This window comes from Trachurus japonicus, chromosome 18 (genome assembly GCF_045865225.1).
Source record: "Trachurus japonicus isolate A0001 chromosome 18, Traja_1.0".
Lineage (NCBI taxonomy): Eukaryota > Metazoa > Chordata > Actinopteri > Carangiformes > Carangidae > Trachurus > Trachurus japonicus.
This window is the reverse complement of record NC_140924.1, coordinates 13,487,452-13,512,507: the sequence shown is the minus strand read 5'-3', so window position 1 is coordinate 13,512,507 and position 25,056 is coordinate 13,487,452. Positions and strand designations below refer to the sequence as shown.

Below are 25,056 nucleotides of genomic sequence, written 5' to 3'. Positions count from 1 at the left end.
AGGAAACTGGGCACTGTGACAAAACTCCCAAGCGGAGGAGTAAGTTAGTCCCGTGATTCAAAGCTACTGAAAAGGCTTAAGAGGAGAGAGAAGGTTTTCACTCAACAGTGAGACTACTGCATTGCTGGTGCACGAAGGGGAGAACAAGTAGAGGTTCTGAATAAGCCCATTTAGAAAACACGTTACTGCCAGATAAGAGGCCGCACGGGTGTCAGCGGAGGAAGAGGGATAATGCCACAGTGAAGAAGCTACAGGGTCGACTCTCTGGACCGCGTGGTGAGGCTACAGAGAGCGAGAGGAGGAAGAGGAGGAGGAGGAGGAGGCAGATGCGGTGGTGGGTTTGTTTTTTTTTAGCGAGGATCGTCGGGCGCTGCGATCTTCTCCAGACTGGGCTCCATGCCCCAGATCTCCGTGGCGTACTGGGAGATGGTGCGGTCGCTGGAGAATTTACCACAGCCGGCGATGTTATGGATCACCATCTTGGTCCACTCTTTGGGGTTCTGGGAGGACGAGAGGACGACAACATGAGACTTTACCGATTCCCGACCGAAAACCTGATATTGCGCAGGTCCAGTTTGTAGAACAACATTCAAACTGAGATTTAAAGGTCCAGTGTGTAATATTTGGCAAAGTTTATTGGCAAAAAATCGGAATATATTCTAACCCATGAATATATTTGTATAACTGTATAATCGATATAAAATAAAATTTGTTTGGTTTTCGTAGCCTTAGAATTATTCTTTTGTATATACATGTGTCGCCATCTTGTGCCACCATGTTGGTACAGCAGCCCGAATGCATAAATAAACCAATGAAGACGAAGGCGGACCTCTCACTGATAACCTATAATATATCGTAATATGGTTTAGATCTTCATATAATCACTCAACGCTCTTGAAATACCTGTAGAAGCCAGATTGTTCATTTTCTGTTTTTGTTTGAGTGTTGTGCATGTTTAAGCCAGTAGGTGGCAGGATCTGTTTAGGCCATTGGTTTCGTGTCTATACAGGCAGGTGGGTTAATCAGTGCAGGTGCGTACGCTGGGGAGTCCATACGGTTTTTGACCGTATGGATTCTCTGACCTGGAAACTCTAGTTTCTTTCTTTTTTTCCCTGTTTATTTATTCCAGCCAAGGCCATTTCACAATTTGACAATATCATAGTAAATCACAACATTTTCATATTCCTTGATTGGAAGGGAGCAGGGAGAAGATACATCTTATATTGCCTGCCCCTCACTCAATCCAATCCAACTTTATTTGTTGAGCTATTTAAAACATCCACAGTGGACCAAAGTAATCTAGTAATCTGTCACTGAGCAACAGTCAAACAAAAACAAAACAAAACATAACAAAAACAACAGTATTATGACTGTCGGGTAAAGCAGTCTATGCCTCAGCTGTGTAGAATAAATCAGCACAAACGAGAAGTAAATGTTTGGACATTTTGCTGTGTTTGTGCACTTAGACCGGCACGCGTACAAGCCCTTCAGACAAATATGCGCAGACAGTGACAAAGGGCCACGATACTCCCAGTCATCCCAGTTGTGGAAGACGCCATTTCTGCACAAGATTTTTTTGTCCTCTGAGGCCACTGTCACTTTGCCGACGGGAGGGGTGAGTGCAAGCGAGTGAGCGCTGCAATCTAGAATCTGAACGCTAGATATCACGGTTTTCACCCCCATATTTTACACACTGGACCTTTAACCATTGACCTCAGTGATTGACTGATTGATTGATTGAGCTCAACTCTGACACACTGACCTTGTAGAGCTTGCTGACCTTCTCTTGGCATTTGATGTAGTCTTCATAGTCCGCAAACACCTTGAACCTGCAACACAGACATTATGATGGATTGATGACTCACTCTGGTCACATGACCTTTAGACATGTCAGATTACGTCGGTCCACTTCAAGGACTCTTTTTTATTTCTTACATACAGCAGGTCCAAGTGTGCATAATGAGTTCTTACGCTTAAACAGATCAATAAAGCGAAACAACTAATATGTACAATCAACACAATATCAATATTTAACTTCTTTAACATCATTACGACCCTTCAAAAGTCCAATATTATGAAAAGGCCAATGACGTAACAGCATGTTACAGCATCAGGACTGAGTTTATTCACAGTGACTGTGTGTCGGCCTTTATAAAAAGTGCTGATTCACTGTTTCTCCTACCTGTCGTGGTAAAGCAGCATGTCGACGAGGTCTTTGAAGAGGTCGGTCTGATCGGGGCTGAAGAAGCCTCCTGATATCTGGTCCATCGCCTGCTTCAGCTCTGGGATGCGGTTGTAGTACGACATGGCATCGTAGCTGCGGGATGAAGATGTTTACATCACACTGGGTTGAACTTGAATGAATTGATATTGATCTACAGTTCCCAGTGGAGGATGTTAAGAGTAGATGAGCTTCAGATCCAGTTTCAGCCTAATGTTTAAAGGAGTAGTTCACCAAAAAATGACATGAACCATGTAATATTCCTCCATACTGCTCGCCTGCTGCAGTCCAAGTGTCCTGAAGAGATATAGTCCAGAGTTTACTGGAAACAACGTCATTTAGGACATTTTTACAGCACAAACAGTCCTGTATTGCGCTCTGACGTTCACGCACATGAACGTGTGAGCACGCCCCAGGCAAATTCAATACAGGACTGTTTAGGCTGTAAAAATGTCCTAAATTACGTAGTTTCGAGTAAAATCTGGACTATATCCCTTCAGGACACTTGGATTGTGGAGGAATATTACAAGGTTTTTGTGTAGTTTTATGGACTTTTTTCTGTCGGGCGCTATTGACTCTCATATAAGGATTTAATTGGACTACGAACCCCTTCCAGATGCACTTTGAGGAACAAAAAACTACTCCTACACTAATTTTTTGGTGAACTATTCCTTTAAGATCTTTTTACATCTTACCACATTGTCACCATCAGACTCACCCCTTCTTGTCCATAGCCTCAACGTCGGGCACCCTCATGCCAAAGATGAAGAGGTTCTCCTCTCCGGCCTCCTCTGCCATCTCCACGTTGGCTCCGTCCATGGTGCCGATGGTGAGCGCCCCGTTCAGCATGAACTTCATGTTCCCGGTGCCGGAGGCCTCGGTGCCGGCCGTGGAGATCTGCTCCGACAGATCGGCTGCAGGGATGGCTGGGGACAGACGGAGAGACACCGATTCAGTACATCACACTGGCTCCTCATTGATCTGAACTTGGCCTCCAGCATGAAGACACCGAGGCCAGAAGGCAAGGCAAGGCAAGTTTAACTGTATAGCACATTTCTGCCACAAGACAACTCAAGGTGCTTTACATATTAGCAAAATAAGAACATAAAAAGCAAACATTATTTAAAAACAGACAGAAAGAATTAAAACGGATATAAAAGAAGTAAAACAGAAAGGGAGACAGAACAACTAAAACATAGTAAAAAAGATATAAGCTCTGGACAGAAGCTCTGTTACCCTTCTCAGCCAGAGTGACCCGATAGTTCTCCAGGAAGATGACCTTCAGCCGGTCTCCAACCACCGGGTCGTTGTTGACGATGTCTCCAATCGATGTGATCAGCTTGATGATCATCTTGGCGGTGTGGTAACCTGGAGCCGCCTGAAACACAAAGGGACCGATCAACCTGGTTTTGGTTTTGGTTTGCCTTGATCTTCACACCTGAACCAGACATTGTGCCGAAACAAGACCGACTGCCACTCACCTTTCCTCCAATCATTATGGTCCTGGGGGTCCAGGACTTGTTGGGCTCCTTCCTGATGCCTATAACAATAAACAATAAAGAGTTTATACCTCAACTCTGAATCCACTGAACGTTCCTCTGAGAAGCCGGGAGCAAGAGAATGAAACTCACGGTTGTACAGTGTGATGATGTGGAGGCAGTTGAGCAGCTGTCTCTTGTACTCGTGGATCCTCTTCACCTGGATGTCGAACATGGAGTTGGGGTTGATCTTCACCTTGTAGTAATCCTCCAGGTAGGCGGCAAACTTCATCTTGTTCTCCTGAAAGTTGAGGTCAAGCAGAGCAACATGTTTTAGGAACAAAGACATAATAAAATTGAAATTAAAAAACTGCTGTGCTCCAATGAGCTCTCACCTGTTTGACTTTGGCGACGTCTCTGATGAAGGCGTCATCGTCCACAAAGTCCAGAAGCTGCCTCAGCTGGTCCAGGTCTCGGATGTAGTCCTCACCGATCCTCTGCAAGAGACACAGGACATTAAAACATTAAAACATCATTACTTGTAAGAGCTAATGCTTTAAGAACCTGGCATTCAGGAAAATCTGAATCTTTGAAGATTCATGCAAAATATTTCCATTTACGCATCAAGTTTATTTTCCCTGCAGCTCAAATTCAAATGTCAAACATCAAAGTCGTTCTTCATAGTAAGACTTTAAAAACCCCATACAGTCTGAACGTAGTCCCACAAGGCTCAACCTTGGGCCTTCTTTGATTTCACTTTATGTAGATGACGTTATTTGAACTGTAACAGGGGCGTAATATTCATATATATGCAGATGACACCTTCTTGTAAATTATACTGCAAATGACACACTCTTTGCTGTTAACCCTCTCCAATACTGTTTCTCTAATCTACAGGTTTCACTTAACAATCATAAGCTGAATCTTAATGTAGACAATAACAACATGTATCTGCATTACAGGGCAGAGGAACCAGCAGTAAACGCACTGACATCTTATCCATCTATAAGGTTGTTATGGCCAACATGTTTCACATTACACAGTCATCTGATCCACTGTTGATATAAAATATTGATTAGTACATCTTTAAACTCTGTGATTGGATTGTTTCCTCTCAATGAACTCTCTCTTTTCTGTCTGTGGGAACAAAAACAAACACCTCAGCGATGACCTCGGCCAGACCGGGGTTGCACATGACCAGCCAGCGGCGGGGCGTGATGCCGTTGGTCTTGTTCTGAAACTTCTCCGGGTCGGCTTCATAGAAATCCTTGAACCTGGTGAAGGGGGGAGGAGCCACAATCAAAAGACTTGCACAGAAATACAGTAGATCGAGTCTGAGGCTGCAGGAGATGAGTATTTTTTTTTTCCTACACTGTGTCTTTGATGATTTCAGAGTGGATACGAGCCACTCCGTTGACAGCGTGGGATCCCACAATGCACAGGTGAGCCATGTTGATTTTCTTCATGTCACCTTCCTCGATCAGAGACATTCGGCGCATGCGGTCTAGGTCCCCTGGGTAAAGCTTGCTGATGCGCTGCACAGGTGAAGAAGGAAAAAGTCTCAGTAGATAAGACATATAATGGAGAACAAACCCACTCATGCAGTTTCCCGTGAGGTCTCAGAGATATTTCCAACTACAAGAAGTAAACCAGACATGGAGACCATATTCCTTTGGACTGCATCGCATTTCATTTTCATTTATTTATTTATTGAATTGGGACAATGCAAATTTATCAACCTTGCTGTGTTAAACATCAATGTAAATGTGCTGGATTTAGCACAAATGCTAAATTTCATTTATTAACGCAGGTACCCACTGGATTGATTGTACCTGTACCTGCTCTTATGAGGACAACCACCAGGTGGAGCATGTGAGACATCTGTTGCATGCATGATTGCATCCTAAATATCCTGCATGTCGGGTTTTATCAAGCACCAGCCAGAGGAGGATACTCCTACATTCCTGATGTCTAGAGTTTAAGAGACTGGACGGTTCTCATTTTGTAGGGGATCAGTGATATCTGTGTAAGTGTTTAGTCCATTTGCCAAAGCTATGTAGCTAGACAGGCATGTGGGAGCCCTTCGGGGTCTGATTCGCATTAAGACAAGATGGTTTAGTCGACTCTTCATCATTACAAAGATATGTTAAGAGATGAAACTGGTTTGATTCTGGACCAACACACATTCTTCTCAAAACATAATCCTGACAGAAAAGGCCTGAAGCCCTCGTAGAAAGACGTCTACGTCGGCCCTCGTACCTCCAGGTGCCTCCTGTTGATCTCGTAGATGATCTCCAGGTGCCGAGGCAGCAGGTTCTGGAAGAGGTCGACGGGCCAGCGCTCCAGAGCCTCAGGCAGAACGGTGTGGTTGGTGTAGGCACAGGTACGAACCACGATGTCCCAGGCCTGCAGAGAGAGGGGGCGGAGTCAAAGACTGTTGGGTTAAAGACCTGAGAGCAGGAAAAAGGCCATGAAATTCAAGGATGCGTTTTTTAAATATTCTATTTCATGAATAAAGTTGACTGTGTAAGAACCGACATGGAGTGACAGTGGTGTGACTCTATGATCTAATTCAACTGTTCACTTCCTGTCAATGGGCGGGACGCCAACACTGACTGATGTGTCATCGCTGATGCAGAGGTCAAGATGCTTCACAACTGACCACAAAACAACCAACTTCAAATGTAGTTACAGTTTTTGTATGTAGTGTTGCGTACACTCTTACGGTCAGTCCTTGAAGGCATTGACCACAAAGTGAGAGTTCACACTGTGCGGACTGAATGGAGGTGTTCGTTCGTACCTTCTCCCAAGTGAGTTTCTCAATGTCCACCAAGATCCTCATCAGCTCTGGGATGGCCATAGCTGGGTGGGTGTCATTCAGCTGGATGGCCACCTAAAGATCACACATCAAACATTGCCGATGTTTTAAAGTCATGGTATAAAAAAAGTATCATAATTTGAAATGATTGGGTGATGGAGCTCTGACCTTGTCTGGCAGTGTAGAAAGGTCCAAACGCACAAACTCTGTGGAGCCGAACTTGGAGGCCTTGAATCGACGGATGATGTCTTGAAGAGTTGCGGCGACGACGAAATACTCCTGTTTGAGACGCAGCTCCTTCCCTTCAAAGAACTGAACAGAGGCCATTAAGACAGTTAGCATACCTGTTAATCTTAAAGTGATTGTTGCCTCTCTAGTTACAGATACAGCTGCATTTTTAGCCAGTTTGGGGTCAGTTCGTGATGTTAAGATACCTACAGAATTGGTATCAAAGGTGCTCTACAATATAAGATGATGCATTACAAGCAGCACCAGTGGCAAGACATTATAAAACCCAACTGGGAACCAACTAGATTGAGTTTTTGAGTGAAATCTATCCAGAAGAGGAGTTGGTGTCAATGGATCCACTCACATTGTCGTTGGGGTAGAGAACCCTGGAGATGTTCTCCGCCAGGTTCCTGTCCAGCACAGCTTGGATGTAGCCACCAACATTGACTGTGGGACAAAAGAAATGTAATTTACTTTCCACTTCAGACTGTTCACCAGCTGCTAAAGACTCTGACTCAGTGTGAGAAACAACAACAGTCACTCACAGTCTTTGAGGTTGAAGTCACACGGGGCCTTGGCGGACCACAGCCTCATGGTGTTGACGATGTTGTTCCTGTAGCCGGGCACCGGGGTGTCATAGGGAAGCGCCAGGACGACCTGAAGCATAGATCAATACAGATTATTGATGATCTGGAATCAAAGGTACAGACTAATAATGTAGACTAGAAACCAACCAATCGATTCATGGCTAATTGGTGGATATTAGACCATAGGTTGGTTGGTTGATTGATTGGTTGGTTGGTTGGTTGGTTGGTTGGTTGGTAGGTACTAGAGCACTGGAATAAGAGAGTACAACACGCATTGGTCCAATGGAAGCGCCTCCTGATGGCGGAATATGGGTATTGCAAAAGTGCCCAAGAACTGACATTTCTGCATTGTTGGTGAATGAGCAAGTGCTGTATTTTCAATAATTTAAGGGCTTTTCGAGACCACCCACGTTAACAGCATCATCATGGACCCCTTACAGATAAACATTAAAGTGAAATTCCGGCGTAAGTGTAAACCATGGTCAAACACACCGTAACACCGAGTTAGACCCCCCCTCGAGAGATCAATTTGCCCGACCGCTACATTCACGAGATCCACCAACTTCAGCAAATACCGCAATATCGCCACACACGGCGCTCTCCGGATCCACTGTCTGACCGCAACCAAAACGCCACCATTTGCCCAAAATAATGCTCAGAACTGCACCAAATGTCATCAATAGTACACACAGGGTCCCAGCACGTAGTACGAGTTGTCAAACATCTGCTAGCTTTGCCTGTTTTCTTTAGCAAGGAGATGCAACTCAACTCACCTACTTCTCCTCCGGGAGCCGCTCGTTCGTGAGGAAGCCCTGACGAGTCGATCACCGAGTGCACCGGAGTTCCGCAGCTCTTAAAAATGCTCATTTGCGCCTATATCGTGGCCAGCACTCGATAATAATAGTTATAAAGTGATATGCAAGATAAAAAAAAAAAACTCTGATTGTATTTCCATGAGGTAATTGTTGATTGAGCAGCGGAACTCCGGTGCACTCGGTGATCGACTCGTCAGGGCTTCCTCACCAACGAGCGGCTCCCGGAGGAGAAGTAGGTGAGTTGAGTTGCATCTCCTTGCTAAAGAAAACAGGCAAAGCTAGCAGATGTTTGACAACTCGTACTACGTGCTGGGACCCTGTGTGTACTATTGATGACATTTGGTGCAGTTCTGAGCATTATTTTGGGCAAATGGTGGCGTTTTGGTTGCGGTCAGACAGTGGATCCGGAGAGCGCCGTGTGTGGCGATATTGCGGTATTTGCTGAAGTTGGTGGATCTCGTGAATGTAGCGGTCGGGCAAATTGATCTCTCGAGGGGGGGTCTAACTCGGTGTTACGGTGTGTTTGACCATGGTTTACACTTACGCCGGAATTTCACTTTAACGCATAGGATAGTAAATTTTTCTTTTTTAAAAAAACAGTTTTTTACATGAATGTTTCAGTCTATATTTTATAATAAACAAATTATAAGTGTAATTTGATATGACCAAGACACCTAAAAACAAAAACACGGCAGTTTTCATCAATTTACAAGCAAGTGGGCAACACACACATTGGAGTGAATGGGTTTTCTGGGCGCTTTTGCAATACCCATATCCTGCCACTCGGGGCGCATAACCCTTACCACAGGAGTCAATGGAAGTTTCGTTACTCTCTTATTCCAGTGCTCTAGTCACTCCTCTCCTACTCACCTGTGTGTCCACCCACTTCACTCCTTCAGGTGTGTGCTCCACGCGGCCGTAGAAGTGGACGGGGCGCATGTACTCGGGCCGAGCCTTCTCCCAGGGGTTACCGTATCGCAGCCAGTCGTCGGCTTCTTCCACCTGTGGACACACGTGTTCAGGAGATGTTCTGCTGTGCTTCTGCCTGATGTATTGTATGTTTTATGAAATGTCCATTAAGCTGAACTGTAAATACAGGGATCACGACTCATTAACTAAATTAAGGACTGGTCCAGTTTAAGAATGTCTCTTAAAACCCTTATAACCCTCAACACATGTCAGCTTTTTTTGTTGCCTAGTATGCATATTGCACTCTTTTGAAGCACCCTGGTCGGGTCGGAAGTTGGGAGGTATTGACAACTTCTTCTGAATGTTTTAAACACCAACCCTTAAACATACAGGTGCATCTCAGTGAATTAGAATATAGGCTATTCTAATTTATTGCGATGCACCTGTATATACACTATTCACAAAAAGTTGGGGATATTCGGCTTTCAGATGAAATTTCAGAATGCACCTATTGAGACGTTGACATTTTTTGTTGTGACATACCCACCACAGTTGTTAGCTTTTGTTTTAATATATGATATAATATCACTGAAGCATTAACTCTTTACTTTTTCCATAAATTTCAAGTCGAATATCCCTAACTTTTTGTGAGTAGTGTATATATTTATATACACCTGTATATACCAGATGCATCTCAATAAATTAGAATATATAATTAATTGAGATGCACCTGTATGCCTGTGAATATTCTCATTTGTCCAGGTCATCATCCCCAAAGAATTTAAGGCAAAAGCAACTGGACTGGAGGTCTGAGACGCCACCTATCAGCAATCAGCAATGGCCGCAATTTACAATGCTGCCATTTCATCCCTTCCCAGGAGATTCAACAATCTAGCCTCAAAGAAAAACAACTGTTCACAAATGGCCTCCTGGGACTCCAACGACTGTCGTTGTAACACAGTAGAGCACCAACGAAGTCGAAACCAACTTCCCACCAACGACTGTCACTCCAACGATTGTCGTTGGCACATGGAGCACAAAGGGTTCCAGTAACATCACCGCCCACACAAGAGGTTAAATACCTGGATCTCCACACCAGATATTTGGACCAGTCCCAGCCTGATGCGAGCATGAACTGATGAAGCCTCTTGGATGAGAGGTGAAACGTCTTCCTAGACAAATAACCAAGTCCAGTTGCTTTTGACTTTAATTCTTTGGGGACACCTGTATATGCCATTATGCATTGTTAGAAAGCTTAGATTGCCCTGATTCATTCAGATAGATAGATATAGATAGATAGTGGGGTGTAACGGTATTTGTATTCGTCCCGTGGGAAAAAAAAAAAAAAAAAGTCGAGTCCTCACTCCAATCCAGGTGGCGGTAGTGAGCCTAAAAGTTTCCAGCAACCAGAAGAGGAGCGAGTGAGGAGCATAGGTGAGGAGCAGATACGCTGTGGAGCTGCAGCATGGACTGTGTACAAAAAGGAGCCGACCTCCGCATTTAAAATCACCCGTATGGAAACATTTTGGCTTCTTAGTGATTGACACAACGGCGACGGCACGGGAGTGGTCGACCGGACCATCGAGGTTTCACGGAGGCTCGGTGCGTCGCTGTTAACACGTTAATGCACAGGACTGCTTCACTACGATATCACTGGTGCATGGGGAAAAAAACAACAACAACAACAACGTGTGGTGTGTGCAACTTATCCCCGCTGCTTTTAAGCACAAACAGGACCAAAACATAACCAAAGCAACCGGCATACAGCCTGCATTAACTGTGTAAAAGTTTCTTGTTTGTTTTTTTTTTGTTTTTACAATAGTTGCCAGTTGTTACCAGCGTGTTTTTTTCCCTCCAGAATGAATGGTAGGCTATTATAACACTCCTAATGCACTTATTATTTTTCTTTCTTTCTTTTTTTTTCTTTTACTTTTATAACAGATATAGATAGATAGATACACACTGACAATATGGCAAATCAGTGCATGGCTATAAAGGTAGAAGATTCGTTCACGGACGACTGGCTCGACGAGGACTCATCTGACTCTGACCTATCTGAGGATGAATCAGATTTTGACCTGGACATGTGAGTATATTTTGAATTTCCTAACAATTTTTTTCCCCACCAGAAAGTAACTTAATTCAGAGTAGAGTATTATGTCTATCTATGTCTGTGTTTATGTAATTGGTAGACACCTTTCACCATCCAAAGCGATGTTGTAGAAAAATTACGAGTTCAGATGCCAAGGTTTGCTGTGGTGTGGTGACAATGGACTGACCCAGAATTAAGGGCGAGGCAACATATAGGCCTGTACAGTTACAAAGGTATTTGCATCTCAAGGTGGACAGTGAAGGCATTTGCATCTAAAGGTTCTGATTGAATTAACATGGGACATACAACTTAACCCTCCTGTTGTCCTTCTAAGTCCAATTGACCCAATCTGTTCCCTTCTTCCATCCTTCCTTTTTCCCCTTCCTCCTTTCCACAATCCTTTTTCCCTTCCTTCTTTCCTTCCCTTTGTCCTTACTTTTTATTCCTTCCTCTTTTGATCCAATTGACCTGATCTGTTCCCTATCCCTCCCTCCATCTTTCTTTCCTTCCTTTTTCCCTTCCTTCTTTCACAATCACTTTTCCCTCCCTCCGTTCCTTCCCTTCATCCTTACTTCTTTCTTTCTTCTTGACCCAATCTGTTCCCTCTGTCCTTCTACCTTTCCATCCTTTTTCCAGTATTTCCTCCCATCGTTCCCTTTGTCCTTCCTTCCTTCTTTCCCTTTGTCCTTTCTTCCTTCCTAACTTCCTTCTTTCTTCTTCCTTCCTTGAACAAATCTATTCCCTCCCTCCATCTTTCTTTCCTTCCTTTTCCCTTCCTTCTTTCCACAATCCTTTTTCCCTCCCTCCCTTCCTTCCTTCCCTTCATCCTTACTTCTTCCTTCCTTTTTGACCCAATCTGTTCCCTCTGTCCTTCTATCTTTCCATCCTTTTTCCAGTATTTCCTCCCATCGTTCCCTTTGTCCTTCCTCCCTTCTTTCCCTTTGTCCTTTCTTCCTTCCTAACTTCCTTCTTTCTTCTTCCTTCCTTGAACAAATCTGTTTCCTCCCTCCATCTTTCTTTCCTTCCCTTTTCCCTTCCTTCTTTCCACAACCCTTTCCCCTCCCTTCATCCTTACTTCTTCCTTCCTTTTTGACCCAGTCTGTTCCCTCTGTCCTTCTATCTTTCCTTCCTTTTTCCTTATTTCCTCCCATCGTTCCCTTTGTCCTTCCTTCCTTCTTTCCCTTTGTCCTTCATTCCTTCCTAACTTCCTTCTTTCTAACTTCTTCTTCCATCCTTGAACAAATCTGTTCCCTCTCTCCATCTTTCTTTCCTTCCTTTTTCCCGTCCTTCTTTCCACAATCCTTTTCCCCTCCCTTCGTTCCTTCCCTTCATCCTTACTTCTTCCTTCCTTTTTGACCCAATCTGTTCCCTCTGTCCTTCTATCTTTCCATCCCTTTTCCAGTATTTCCTCCCATCATTCCCTTTGTCCTTCCTCCCTTCCTTCCCTTTGTCCTTTCTTCCTTCCTATCTTCCTTCTTCCTTCCTTGAACAAATCTGTTTCCTCCCTCCATCTTTCTTTCCTTCCCCTTTCCCTTCCTTCTTTCCACAACCCTTTTCCCTCCCTTCATCCTTACTTCTTCCTTCCTTTTTGACCCAGTCTGTTCCCTCTGTCCTTCTATCTTTCCTTCCTTTTTCCTTATTTCCTCCCATTGTTCCCTTTGTCCTTCCTTCCTTCTTTCCCTTTGTCCTTCATGCCTCCCTAACTTCCTTCTTTCTAACTTCTTCTTCCATCCTTGAACAAATCTGTTCCCTCTCTCCATCTTTCTTTCCTTCCTTTTTCCCGTCCTTCTTTCCACAATCCTTTTCCCCTCCCTCCCTTCCTTCCCTTCACCCTTACTTCCTTTTTGACCCAATCTGTTCAATCCGTCCTTCTATCTTTCCTTCCTTTTCCCTTATTTCCTCCCATCATTCCCTTTGTCCTTTCTTCCTTCCTTCCTTCCTTGACCCAGGAGGACAGCAGGAGGGTTAATTATCAATTGGAAGAGGGAGAGACCAGATATACAGAGAAACAAAGAAAGACACAAGAAAGTGTATTGAGGAAGGTAGTACGGTGATATCACTGAATACTATTGATTAAAGGAACGAACATCAAGGTGGCAAATCAGTAGGGAGCGACAGAGACATTCTTGGGTCTGTCGAAAATGAATATTTTCTTCCACAGCGACATACACATAAACACGTATTTAAAAAAAACACCATATTATGCACATGTGCATCCGTGTATGACTCGGTGGCTAATGATGTCTTTCAATTCAATGTTTTTCGACCAAGATCAACCGACCTCGATCCAGATTGGGTGCCAAAGATTGAAGAGGATGATGAAGAGGAAGGGCAGGAGGAAGACGAAGGGGAGCAGCCGTCCGCTTCCACACAGACTACCACAAAGGCCATAAAGAGAGACAGAGAGGAAGGGCAGGAGGAAGATGAAGAGGAGCAGTCATCCACTTCCACCGCTCCCACAAAGACTCCTACAAAGGCCAAAAAGAGAGCCAGAGAGGAAGGAACAGAGGACTGTGGCGGAGTGAGAGGAGTCGGAAGAGGAAGAGGACGGGCAAGGGGGGAAGGAAGTGGGCAAGCCAGAGGGAGAGGACGAGGAAGACGAGGACTAAGAAGCAGCCAAAGCAGGGAGCTCTCAGGAGAGCCGTGGCTGGGGGTCGATGTGGCGGACGTCGCGCCCCCACAGCCCGTCTTCCGCCCTGCACGCACTCCTGGACAGCAGCTCCCGGGTGGAGTGGATTATTCCATCCGCGAGCTCTTCCACCTCTTCATCTCTACGACCATGTTGCTGGAGATCGTTCGCAACTCCAACCGGTACGGAGAGAAACTGCATCCCGGGAAATGGCAGGCGATCACCCTGGAGGACTTGTACTCGTACATAGCCATGGTCATCTACATGGGCCTGGTGGATGTCAAAACCATGCGGGACTACTGGAAGCAGTCGCACCTGTACAATCTCCCCTTCCCCGCCTCGGTCATCTCCGGCCGGAAATTCACCGCCATCTCCCAGTGCCTTCACCTCAGCTCCCCTGAAGACGACCAGGCCAACGCCGAGAAGAAGGGCACGGCTGGCTACGACCGGCTGTGCAAGGTGAGGCCCATGTACCGACAAATCAGGGAGATGTGCAAGGCCCGCTTCCATCCCAGGCAGCACATCGCCATCGACGAGAGGATGGTGAAGACGAAGGCGCGCATCGCCCTGCACCAGTACATGAAAGCCAAGCCCATTAAACTGGGTTATAAACTTTTTGTGCTGGCCGACTCCTCCACGGGCTATACCTATGATTTTTTCATTTACGAGGGCAAAGGAGCGCCAATCGTCAAGTCTCTGGGTTACGATTCTGTGATGAATCTTATCGACCCGCCGGCGCTAGGGCAGGGCTACAAACTCTACGTAGATAACTTCTACACCAGCCCCGACCTGTTCCGCGACCTACTGGCGAAGAAGGTCTGGGCCTGTGGGACGATCCGGGAGCAGCAGAGCGGTTTCCCCAGAGACCGGCCAGGCGGGCTGGACGGCCGGTCTCCTCGGGGCGCCATCCGCTGGATAAGAGAGGGTCCGCTGGTCTTCGTGCAGTGGCGAGACACGAAGCACGTCAACATCTGCTCCACCATCCACCCGGCGCACGGCGACCACATGGTGCAGCGACGGATAAAGACGGCGGGGCAGTGGGCGGAGCAGACGATCCCCGCCCCGCCGGTGGTGATCGACTATAACAAACACATGGGCGGCGTTGACCTTTCGGACGCCATGGTCGGCTATTACAGCATCCTGCGCAAAACCAGGAAGTGGTACAAGACGTTCTTCTACCACTTCCTGGACATCGGCATCGTGAACGCCTTCATTCTGCACCAGGAGCTCGCCAAGGAGCGGCAGCGGGCGCCTATCTCCCAGAAGGATTTTCGCGAGACCCTGGTGATGCAGCTGAAGTTGGCCGGCTCCCTCTCCCACTCCACCACCGGCCAACAGCCACCCCCTCCCGCTCCCCCCTCGTGGGCGCCTCACAAGCCGCGCCACTTCACCCTGGATGGCAATTCGGGGAGACGGCGGTGTGGGCACTGCAGCATGAAGACAACGGTGGAGTGCACATCGTGCCGCGTATCGCTCTGCTTCACCGTCACCAGGGACTGCTACAATAAGTGGCACGACAAAAAAAGTCTGTGAATGGTTTTACAGTGAGCCAGTTCTGTGTTGGTTGTGCAGAGTTTTGTTCTGTTCAATTGTTGTAATTATAAAAATCGGTAACATCCTCGGGGGAACAACCCCTTTGTCTTTGCCAAAAAATATGAGAAAAGGGCTATCCTATTTTGAACCATGATTGCAAAGAAGTTAAAGCAGAAGTAAGTGGAATATTTGTGTTAATATAAGTCTTAAATAGTTATATCTTCCGACAGCAATCACTTATATAGAGTGTTTGGTCTGAAACACGGGTCTGTCAGTCCCTCTGCTCTGCTGTAAGCCGAGGAGAAAACTTTCCTTGTATGCTACAACCTTTATCCAATGAGGAAAGAGAACGGCATAAAGGGGCGGTCCTCTCTGTGTGTGCAGCCAAGGGATGCGCGTGAATGTGGTGATGTAGGGACGAGGGCGGGGACTGCTAACTCCATCGGCTGACAGAAAGTTAGCCAAAACGACCGGATCGCTTACTTCTGCTTTAATCCTGTGGGCATGGAGGTCGGACATTGCACCCACGTACGATCTGTGGTTGAGAGAAATGGCAAATAGGCTTCACCTGGAGAGACTGAGACTTTATAATGTTTAAAAAGATGTGGGACCCTGTGCTGCAACTGTATCAAGGAAAGGGCTGTGTCGATCACTGTGAAACACCTTGCGTGTGTAGCTACCTCTCATTTTACTCTTCACTTTGTACAGTTTTCTTTATGTTTAGTTTATTGTCATGGATTGTGGCCTTTATTATTTCTTTACACGATAAGCTGATCCTGCTCTTGTATTATTTGTTCGTTTTGGGTTGGGGAGAGGGTCTTTTTGTCTTTTATCTGTTTGACCTGTGTACCTTTTCCATTTTGAAAAACAATAAACATATTTTTAAAAATGTTTTTCTTATCATTGATAAGCACTAACTGTATTTATAAACTACATACTAATGAGTATTCATGCATGAAGAATTTAGTATTTATGAATGCTTAACTAATGCTTAATAGTGTGTACTTATTATAAAGTGTTACCTAAAAATGGTTATTGTGATAATTCTTCCGTCACCCTATTCCAGATTGACTGACATCCAAATTAAAATAGTAGCAGGGAACCTCAAAATGTCGGCTTTCATTAGAGACCAAGATTTTGTTTGTAGGCAAAGGGGTTGTGACGTTATAGGTGTTTGATTCTGGTTTTACAGCTTTGGTGACCAAGTGTCCTTTTGGAGTCTCCAAAGGAACAAAGGAAAACGCATGGACATACCTGTTGAAAAATAACTCTGAACAATTCATATTTTGGTCTTTTGACTCCAAATGTGGACTGGATGAAGCCAAGACCTGTGGCTGTGGCCTAATTGTGTCTATATCCTGCCTAAAGGTCTGTACCCATGTCATTGTATAGGCAAACCTATGGGCGGGTAAACAACCCCATCATTCTAACCTCTGCCACTCTTTGCCATTAAGTCATAGAATCACATAAACACTTTAACAATAACCCTGAGAGTGTAACCTTTCCAATGATACCAGACACATCTCTGAGTCTCAAACTATGTGGGATCTGTGCTGCTCACAACTTGGGCATGTCGTTTAGGCAAAAAAAACATAAAAACAGGGGCGTGTTTTAAGACCTACCTTATCTTCTACTTATTACATGTTTCTATAGCCTTATGTCTTTGGTGTATGTGCATCATTCCCCTTCTATCCGAGACAAATGTATCCCATGGGAGACAAATAAAGAAAACTTTGACTTCAAAATGTTTCTGTGATAGGTTGGTGGACCTTCAGTTTCTGGTTCTTTGTCATTTGATTAATGCTTCGATATTTGGAAACCCTTGAATTTACAGGCCGTTAATTACGTGATAATGTCAAGAAATAGCCTAGAAATAACGGCCAATTTCATAGTAATGTAATGTTTTTCATAAAGGCAAAAGATTACACATGTTGTTCATGCTTTGAATTTTTTGAGAAAGGCCAGAATTTTTCCTCTTTTTCAGTTGACCAATCTCTTCTTGTCTATTTCTTGACATTATCACGTCATTAACGGCCTATAAATTAAAGGGTTACCAAGTTTTGTCCTGTTATATTGAATTAAACCATCTAAAAACAAGAACCTGACGTTACATTAGAGTACAGAAGTCTTCATCTGTACTTGTATGTGTACGGCCCAGGCGAATATACCTGCCAGCCGTTGACGATTTTCTGATTGAAGATGCCGAACTCGTAGCGGATGCCGTATCCGTAAGCAGCCAGACCCAGAGAGGCCATGGAGTCCAGGAAACAGGCTGAGGAGAGAGCAGAGCCGCAGGGGGAAAGGAGGAGGAGGAGGTGGAGGAGGAGGAGGAGGAGGAGGAGGAGGAGGAGAGGGGTGGGGGGTGAGACAGGACTGTCAGCAGCACTAAACATCACCGTCCGTCAGCAGCAGCAGCCAATCAGGAGAGGGCTAGGGAGCTCACCAGCCAGACGACCCAGCCCGCCGTTGCCAAGGCCGGCATCTTCCTCGATGTCCTGCAGCTCCTCCATGTCCAGACCCAGCTGAGGAGCAAAGACAGCACCCGGATATAAATATACAACACACCGTCTCCATGCTGATTCACACCGGCTCTACAGGCCTAAAAGAAATCAATCCTCCCTGTTTCCTCTAATATAAAGACATTTCTGAGGCCTGGGTCCCCGTTGCTGTGACGGCGACACCGAACTCTGGAGCTGGTGGACGTTAAAAGAGACGTTTGTGCTGCTCGGCCTGTGGAAACACTTGAATAACGTCCTGTCGGGCCCAGGGGAGCTTTTAACTCTGCAGAAAATAGCCCCCTTAATGATGTCACCCACCCCAGACCGCAGTTACAAACTTAAAGCCACTGAGTTGTAAACCAACTCAACAACCGCACTTTAGTTTATATTCTACTGTTTATTTGACAGAAATAGAAAAGATTTGCTGATTTGAACTCCGCAATCCTCAGATCCCACAGGACTGGTGCTTCCACTTTTACTTATCCAACCCTGAAAGCATTTTTTCCCCCACAGGGCTGATGAAGAGTCACCGCTGGCTGAATCCAGTTTTTCTGGATCTTGAAGACGTTGTTTCTTGTGTGATACTAATTTGTGCCCTTTGGTTCAGTCCCAGCTTCCCCCCTCCATCTCTGAGCGCTGCTATGTGAGGAGGAAGTGGGAGTTTAAAGCATCCAGCAACAAATTTGAAGCAAGAACTAGCCGGTCGTTCCCCTCCGCCCCTCAGCCCCCAGACAGGAAGTCTGGAGCTGCATCACAGATGAGCTTAACTTCTATCTTCCCAATTTAACATTAACCTGGAGCCACGGTTTATAAACACAATCTGTTTGTCCCAGACTCCAAATCGATTCAAGAAACATCCACCTCTGGGGCGTCGCGTGGTGTAGTGGTTAGAGCGGGCGCCCCATGTATAGAGGCACAGTCCTCGCTGCGGTCGGCCCCGGTTCGAGTCCCGCGTCGGGCGCCATTTGCTGCATGTCATCCCCCCTCTCTCTGCCTCCCCATTTCCTGTCTGTCTCAACTGTACTATCTATAAAGGCATAAAAGCCCAAAAAATATACTTTAAAAAAAAAAAAGAAACATCCACCTCCAACTCAAGACACTTTTATTGCATTTTTCTTGTCTTGCTTCGACCCTCTGTTTCGCATTATGTGGGATTTATTTGGGAATGTCACTTCCTTATCCCATGATCCTTTGCCTCACCTGGTATGTGGCTTCATCGCAGGCGTTCTCCAGAGCCAGGTTCACCATGGTGTTCTGCAGCGTCCGCCCCATGTAAAACTCCAGGGAGAGGTAGTAGACACGCTGCAGGAGAGAAAGACATTTAGGGTTTAGTGAATATCTACTGCTTTATAGATTTATAGACCCTAAAATATTCAATGCACATTACCCCATGTGATCTATTTGTGTCCTGTCATATCCTTGTTTGAGTTTTTTTTTTTTTACTAAGGCCTTTAATCGCCCATGTAACTCACAACAAAATAACAAAATAAAAGCAATATTTCAGAAATTTGTTTCCTATGTTTCCATTGATGACGAGCCGTAATCTTGTAAAGTCTACGATATCCAATTATTCTCTAAAATTCTCGTCCCGCGAGACTTCATTTTGAGGCAGATGGACGTAAGTGTCTTGCGTTACTTTCCATGGTCTTGGGACAGCGATCTCAGCTGCCGCTACAGCTGCTGCTGTTACTGTTTTTAACAGAAGACGAAGGCAGCGCTAAAGGCAAAGGCCCTTATAAGGTGATTTCTGGGAGAGGATTGTGAATGACGATTTCAACGACGAACTAGGGATACAAAATTTCAGGATGACCCAGGATACAACCAATCAGCTGTGTGATGTTCTCGAACCGAAGTGTTTCCATAAAATTTTTATATATCGATACGTCTGAAAAACCACTTCATGAGAGCGTAAAAATGTTTCCGCGATATTTGAGAGGTTTTTCGAAATGTCGGCGTTTCCATTACCAGTTTTTATTGCAATATTTAGGTTTTGCGCATTTTTGTTGGTAATGTAAACGCACCTAGTGTGTTGTTTTGGGTCGCCAATCTGGATGGTGTGAACAGTAGATGTTTTAGTTTAGGTTATTTAGTTTATAACAGGACAGCGTGCAGTGACATTAATTATTCAGTGAAATAAAAAGATGGCTGCATCAGATTAAGCGATTAAACGCTAATTTCCATCTGTAGTCCTTGACATGAAGACAGACATCATAAATGTGAGGCTATAGGGCTATTTTCCCTCTCAACATCGTTAGCTAGAAAGCTGATTTTACCATCCTGGAAATCTGAAAAGGCTCCTATATTCGAAATGTGGCTGAAGAAGCTGGGAAACGTCTTACATTTGGAGAAAATCAGGTACATTATGTCTGCTGAAGAGGAAATCTTTGTTAAAACCTGGCAACCTTTTATCGATTTAACGTCCGGTGTTAATCTGTCACTGTGGCATTAACTATGTCCATGTCAAAAACCTCTGTCAAACAACCTGTACTGTTCTGTGTGTGAATAAAACATCCTGCAAAGACATTCCCACGTAATATCCTCCACGTGACAAACTGAACAAAGATTAAAATAAAACACACAGAGACATTAATGATACAATGAACAGACGTGCCGTGTTTGGCGCCCGTCATGGCGCTGTAACTCTATCTCTAGTAGGAAACAACAGCTGCTCTCAGACAACAGCAGCAGCAGCAGCAGAGCCGCCGCATTATCACACTTCAGAGAGTCAAACCACAGTGACACACACACACACACACACACTCAGCAATAAAACATGAACACACACACACTCTGTGCATTCATGACGCCCCAACACAAACACGATGGCACCGACTCTTCAAACATTATGAGCTCTTGTAAAACTTGTGGTTGGTGGTTGAACGTCTCCGACCTCGTGCCACTCGACAGCTCTGACCTTGGCGCTGAGGGATGGTGGTGTGTGTGTGTGTGTGTGTGTGTGTGTGTGTGTGTGTTTGGAGGGGTCGTACTTGAAACAAAGGCGTCAGGTGGTGTCAGAAATAGAAGAGGAGGGTCTGTGCGCTCTGTTCGCTAAAGGTTACATAACTGAGCTGTCTGGATTTAACCGGAGGTCAAAGCACCTGATGGAAACCAAAAACTGAGTTTAATATAATTATTTCACTGGAAAAATAACGAACTAAATAATAAATAATATGAAAACTACCATCCATTGTCTGTACTGTTCATCAGTCGGCCCAAACCCAGAACATTTCCCCCCCCCCGAGCGGCACGACTGTGCCATCATGCCGCTCCCTTTTGTCTCTACATATTAAAACCTGTTGACATGTAGGCCTATAACCTGCCAAGACCTGTAAATTATCTTGAACAGGAAGTCACCCATTTCGAATTGTTTTAAAGGGATAGGTCAACATTTTGGCAAATTGGCCCATTGCCAAAATCCCTATAGTCATAGCAGTAGGTTCATTACCTTTAATTACCTGTGCAAGCTGTTTTTAGAACGGCGGAACAGAGCCGCGAGCTGCTCAGAGCTAGGCTACGGAGGCTAATGGGATTTCTTGGTTTCCCTCATCAAACTCATCCAATACACAATCCAACAACTCCACAACGCTCTGGTGGACAAGTTGTGACCTGCACATTCACCACGCTATGAGATAATAACAGAACGTTACCAGACAGGGTTGTTAGAGGGAAATTCATGCAAAACCACTGATGCACGTTCCCGTTGGCAGCAGTTTTTCATCAGTCTCTGCATTTACCTCAATAACAGTAGGTCACAAGACGGAGTTGTTTTAATCTCATAGAGTGGTGAATGTGCAGGTCACAACTTGTCCACCAGAGCGTTTTGGAGTTGTTGGATTGTGTATTTGATGAGTTTGATGAGGGAAACCAAGAAATCCCATTAGCCTCCGTAGCGTAGCTCTGAGCAGCTCGCGGCTCTGCTCCGCCGTTCTAAAAACAGCTTGCACCGACAAATAAAGGTAACGAACCTACTGCTATGACTATAGGGATGATGGCAATGGGCCAATTTGCCAAAATGTTGAACTATCCCTTTAAGGACGTACAAGGCCGACAAATTTCACAGTGAATTTTGATGTTTCATCTTGACACAGGAAGTTGTTTTAACATACCGATAAATATAAATTGTCGAATCATCCTCAAATTGTCAACAATAACATTTTTTTATTTGATTTTTTGCAAATTTTTTGGGTTATTTTAAGTAGACTCAGCTCTTCAGCTAGTTCAAATTAAAACCAAGATTTACAACAATTCACAATTTTTTTCAGCTCTTTCCTGCTCCAAACTTCTAGCGTTACTGTATCGGCCTCTAAAAGACCACACACAGTCGACCTCTGATACATATATTCAACTTGACAGCCTTAAACACATCCAATTATTCATAATCTTAACCAAATTTAGAGCAAATTTAGGAGGTCTGTCAGTTTTTGCCCATTTACAGGTGTCATTACAAACTTCTTCCTCCTTCAATACCATATTTGGTCATTCTGATATTAAAAAACGGTGGAGGATAAAACCATAATTATATTTTATTATACGCTCCATTACATCTGAAGCAGCTCGACGGTTCACTGCTTCATTTATAATGACATGTTGTCGTGACACATTTTTTCCTTTTGACTAAATCACTGCAGCTCTTTGATTGTTGCCTTTGGCCCGAGACGCAGCTCCAGTCTATTAACTGCTGCCTGGGCCGTAACCTGACTGCAAGTTGAAGACGACGACAACACTCGCATTGTGTTTTTATAGAGCTGTGACAGCGATGAATGAATTATGGGATTTAATTTAACCTATTTTAGTCTCCAGGTTCATCCAAAGCAGGACGTAAACTGTGATCATTCCTGCACAGACCAAAGTAGTACATGATGTCCTGCCCTTGTTTTTTGTGTGTGTGGGTGTGTGTGTGTGTGTGTGTGTGGCCATTTTGTTCATCTGCAGTGTGTTGGAGTACGTGGAGGGGATGCAGAGAGGGAGAGAAAGAGAGAGAGGGGAGAGAGGGCACAACATGCAATTACGTAACACAGTCAGCCTCCATCCACTAGTTGAATCTCCTAAATCCTCACAGAGTGTCGAACATGCACGAGGGAAGGGTAGCCTCCTCATCATCCTCATGAGATGAAGGTGACTGAGCAGCAGCAGCAGCAGGTTATGTAACACAGACACACACACACACACACACACACTGAGACAGTTCAACACAAAGCAGCTGTGATGGCAATAACATAACGTTGTATAAAATACGAGCGTTAATGCCGTCACTGTTTTTATGTCACTGTTTCCTGTCAATTCATCCATTGCTATGTTGCTGTATGTCAAATTACTTGGTACTATGTTGTGTTACTGTTGCTTATGTGTGCTTTTACTGGCTATATATTAGTGTTGTCTTTTTTTTTTGTTCTCCCCCTCTCCCTTTTCCCCTTAGGAGGTCTCTCACCTCCTATCAGGCCATTGCTTAAATAAGAATTTTTTTTTCTTAGCAATTGTTTTGCCTGGTTAAATAAAGGTTGATGATGATGATGACAACGCCGTTACAGTTACTGACAGTGAAATGCGCCGTTACTCGCCATATTTGAGCATTTTTATTAAAAATAAATGAATAAAAACAACGCAATAGATGCTTTTACTGCCAATTAGTTACTTTTATGATGTTACTTTTCGGGGAAACTATAGCCAATTACTTTTACTGCCCCTGCCTCTGCAGCAGACTGCCCTATGACACTATAGCTGCATTTGCATGATGGGAATAGCATGACGTTGTATATAAAATACGAGCGTTAGTGGCGTTACGTTACAACGCCGTTACAGTTACTGACAGTAAAATGCGCCGTTACTCGCCGTTAAACGGGAGGTTACGGGGGCGAGTCCGAGTAAATTTTGACATATTTGAGCATTTTTATTAAAGCAATAGTTGCTTTTACTGCCAATTAGTTACTTTTATGGTGTTACTTTTCGGGGGAAACTAACGAATTAGTTTTTTTTAAAGTAACGTGCCTGACACTACTGGCTTTGTGACATTCCTATAAATGGATATAAGGACAGTAGGACACATGTACGTGCACCACAGGGGCCTCATCAGCTGCAGAGGCTGCCCCGCCCACCACCCTCCCAACCCGGTCAGCTGTGAGTGTCACTGCGGCATCGCATCGCTTCACCTTCGGGTCCTTCTCGTAGTAGTGCTGCTGGGTGCGGATCCAGCGGCCCACCAGGTGGTCCCGCACCGTGTTGGCCAGGGCGAAGTAGTAGTCCCGCTTGGTGGCCACGTTGCGGTCCTTGACCAGGGTGAAGTGGAGGTGTCGGTTGAAGTTGGTCTTCAGGTCCGAGACGTTCTCCACCCCGGCCAGACCCCGCACCGAGATCTGCTTCCGCTTGTCCTGGTCCGTCAGCGGCTTGGCCATGGTTCCTTCTGCCCGCTCTGGGTGCGCTGTCCGCCGGCTGTTTGAATCACACTCGACCGTAGCAACCGTAGGAACCTAACAACCTAGCAACCAGCCAACTAACCAACAGTCCAACCGTCCGTCAGAACAGGCAGCCGTTGGGATGTGACCGGCCGCTTTTATACGTCACGTCGCCGCTAGAACGTCAAGCTCCACCGCGCCACTTCCGGTGACGACGTTTCAAAATAAAATTCGACTTATCGCTAGCTGACCATGACGAGCCTGTGACTGAATTAAAAAATAAATAAATGAATAAAAACTGCGTCACGCCTCGTTGAAACCGATTAACTCACTACTCACAATTAGTTATTTTATAAAACCACTTTAGAGCTATAATGTCGATCAAGAAGAGTGAACACTGCTCATTTTCAGTAACCCTGAAATAAGGATAGTGCCTTATTGTACTCATATTTAATTTACATCTTATTTTTACAGTAGATTTACATGTATATTTTGTTACACAGGCTACTCATTATTACTCAGTGTTATATCTGTACTTATATGACTGTATTTATGCTCTATATTTTTTGCAAATGCTAAATAAAGATTTCCATTGAAAAGAAAAGTTCACCTCTGCCAATTTTACAAGTATCTATTCACTACTTAACTGTATAAACTTTGAGCATGTAAAAATCCCTGAGACAATGAGAATGGCAGTTTGTTTATCTGTATTTTATTGCAATGATTTGGTCGATTAGCAAAGCAAACAAATAGCGGAAATTGTTGCACGTGCTTTTATTTTGATGTCTGATTCACCCAACATCCGGTCTTAATGTGTGCACTTTACCACAGCTCAGAGAAGTTTCAGTGGTTGTAATCT

The 25,056-nt window shown here is 44.8% G+C and overlaps 1 protein-coding gene across 1 annotated transcript; it reads right to left on the bottom strand.

Moving 5' to 3' along the window:
* pygmb (phosphorylase, glycogen, muscle b) lies at positions 1 to 24,271 on the bottom strand. Its single transcript, XM_085806283.1, has 20 exons — positions 23,955 to 24,271; positions 19,009 to 19,110; positions 17,754 to 17,832; positions 17,479 to 17,582; positions 9,018 to 9,149; positions 7,291 to 7,402; positions 7,110 to 7,192; positions 6,686 to 6,829; positions 6,500 to 6,592; positions 5,959 to 6,105; positions 5,071 to 5,234; positions 4,859 to 4,973; positions 4,095 to 4,196; positions 3,853 to 4,000; positions 3,703 to 3,761; positions 3,458 to 3,599; positions 2,940 to 3,147; positions 2,183 to 2,317; positions 1,763 to 1,829; positions 1 to 500 (listed from the first exon to the last, which is right to left on the bottom strand). Exons 1-20 carry the CDS (start codon positions 24,195 to 24,197, stop codon positions 351 to 353), a joined length of 2,529 nt encoding a protein of 842 aa, XP_085662409.1. The 5' UTR covers positions 24,198 to 24,271; the 3' UTR covers positions 1 to 350.
* Positions 24,272 to 25,056: the final 785 nt, after the last annotated feature.